Source organism: Limulus polyphemus, unplaced genomic scaffold (assembly GCF_000517525.1).
Source record: "Limulus polyphemus unplaced genomic scaffold, Limulus_polyphemus-2.1.2 Scaffold1345, whole genome shotgun sequence".
NCBI lineage: Eukaryota > Metazoa > Arthropoda > Merostomata > Xiphosura > Limulidae > Limulus > Limulus polyphemus.
In genome coordinates, this window is record NW_013666955.1 from 100,154 (window position 1) to 102,620 (window position 2,467).

Genomic DNA, 2,467 nt, shown 5'->3' on the forward strand with positions numbered 1-2,467 from the left:
CCTATTTTTACATTTTAGTTACTTTTATAATAATAAATAAAGAATAACCATGAAAAACAAGAAATAAAGTACAATCTTCTTTTTTTCTTACTGTCGATTGTTGATGACACTTAACCCTACTTTTTTTATACTAATGGTAGTAATGCACTAAATAATTTTTATTTAATTCAATAGTGTACCAGAGAACATAGACTAATAACATGCAAAAAGTAGACAATTTCCTCTAACTTTCAAAATTTTTCTGGCTTTCTAACTATACGACAAGAGCTGTTACAAATTCATCCAAGCTAATCATTAGCTTTCCCATAAGAACAGAGTTCTTATGTTCAGAACACAACATTATACAATACGTCATTTGCTAGATGAAAACCTTGGCTATCTATTGGTTATAGGTATTATATTATTAAATGTAAGAGAGACCTATTAACAAATCCTGAAAGAGAGGATGTTACAGGTGGGTGTGGCAGGAAAGGTCTGATGTTCTATTCAATAGCTCTGTAACCAAACAAAATTGAAGGCTATAAAAATTATGGTTTGTCTGAGCAATGACGTTTTTATTGTGAGAAATTACGTTTAATTTTGTACATTTTGAAGGGGTGGTGGATAAAATAGAGAAATGAAGATGCCTAGAGAAAATGTGTCATATGTGTCACACTAAGAGAAATTCAGGATTTTTTTATATTCCCTTGTAGTAAACTTGTATAGTATTAAAATATGGATTGCTAGATAAGTTTTTATGCTATACTATTTGATATAACATAAACAAAAAGTAGTTTAATAAAATTTTGAATGTAAGACACTAAAACCTTGAGTCATGTGCAGTAAAGGATACCCGTGGAGATAGGGTTAAATAAAAAGAATAGTTCTGATACAAAAAGATGTACTATTCAATTGCTTAAAAATGAAATGTTGATTAAGAGTTACTGTGAGTGTAACCAAAATTATTATTTTCAATCAATGACAGTAAAACCTGCTAAAGATCTTGTGTAGTAAAACTATTTGTTGATAAGCATATAAAGTATTAGTAATGGTTACAAGCCACATTGAGACAGTCTTTTAAGAACTTGCTCTGTTTTTATTAGTGTATTGTGCTTATTAACATGAAAATGCTTTTGTGATTATTGTATGTTCTCTATTCCTTTTCACAGGTTTAGCAGACAGGTTTGAAGAGTATCCGAAATTAAAAGAACTGATACATTTGAAGGATAACTTGATTAGTAAAACTGCTACACCACCCATGTGAGTCTGTGGTTAATATTTTGGTTAAGTTAGGAATCACAGCATGAACATTTTACATAAGGTTTTGTCTTGATCCATTATATTAATAGGACTTCAAATTTCTGTTGTCATCCCATAAGTTCTGTCCGGATTTTAATTCTTTGAAATTTACTAGTAATTTAGAATGTTTAATGGAAATAAAAAATATTTATATATCATACATATGTATTTGGGCATATTTAAACTTTTTAAATTTTATTTTACAGAAATTTCACTGATTAAAGCCCTTTGAACATGGAAGTATCTAAGGAGCATTTGAGGCATATAATGCTTTATGAGTTTAAAAAAGGGAACTCTGCAGCCGAAGATACTTGAAATATTCACTCAGCTTATGGAGAAGAATGCCTGAATGAAAAAACTTGCAGAAGATGGTTTGCAAAATTCAGAAGTGGAAATTTCAGCCTTGAAGATGAAGACCGAACAGGATGTCCAGTTGAGTTTGATGATATGCTCCTTGTGGCATCACTTGAAGAAAATCCTGCAGTATCAGTTGAAGAATTGGCAATGAAGCTTGGTTCAAACCATAAAACTGTTCATCGTCATCTTCAACAACTTGGAAAGGTTCCTAAGCTTGGAAAATGGGTGCCTCATGAATTGTCTGAAGTGAACCGCAAATCGCGAGTTGAGATCTGCTCATCACCAGTCACAAATCTATCCAAAAAGGGCGAGATAAGGTCACGAGAATGAAGAGAAGGAAAAATGGGTTTTTTTATAAAAATGTTAAACGTCGTAGGCAGTGGCTTAGCAATGGGGAAAAGGCCCAACCACAACCGAAAAGGGAACTTCATGCGAAGAAGGTTCTTCTCTCTATCTGGTGGGATTGCAAAGGAATTATTCACTTTGAGTTGCTGTCAACTAATGCAACAATCAATGCTCAAGTCTATTGTCAGCAATTAGAACATTTGAACGCGGCTTTAAAGAAAAAAGACCTGTTTTAGTGAATTGAAGAGGAGTGGTGTTTCATCAGGACAATGCACGACCCCACACTGCAAAAATCACGTCCCAGAAGATTGAAGAACTTGGTTGGGAGAAAATTCCTCATCCGCCTTATTCTCCCGACCTTACTCCTTCAGACTACCATTTGTTCCGTAGTTTACAGAATCATTTGAATGGATTAACTCACACAAGCCATGAGGAGGTCGAAAATGACATTTCAGAGTTTTTCTCTTCGAAACCGAAATGGTTTTTT

General features: G+C 33.3%; 1 protein-coding gene across 1 annotated transcript in view; it reads right to left on the reverse strand.

Moving 5' to 3' along the window:
• Positions 1-2,467, reverse strand: part of LOC106463191 (methyltransferase-like protein 14 homolog) — a 23,551-nt gene that overhangs the window by 9,234 nt on the left and 11,850 nt on the right. Inside the window, exon 6 of the mRNA XM_022390637.1 lies at positions 1,701-1,843. Coding sequence (XP_022246345.1) covers positions 1,701-1,843 — 143 coding nt within the window. The remainder of the gene's footprint in view (positions 1-1,700; positions 1,844-2,467) is intronic.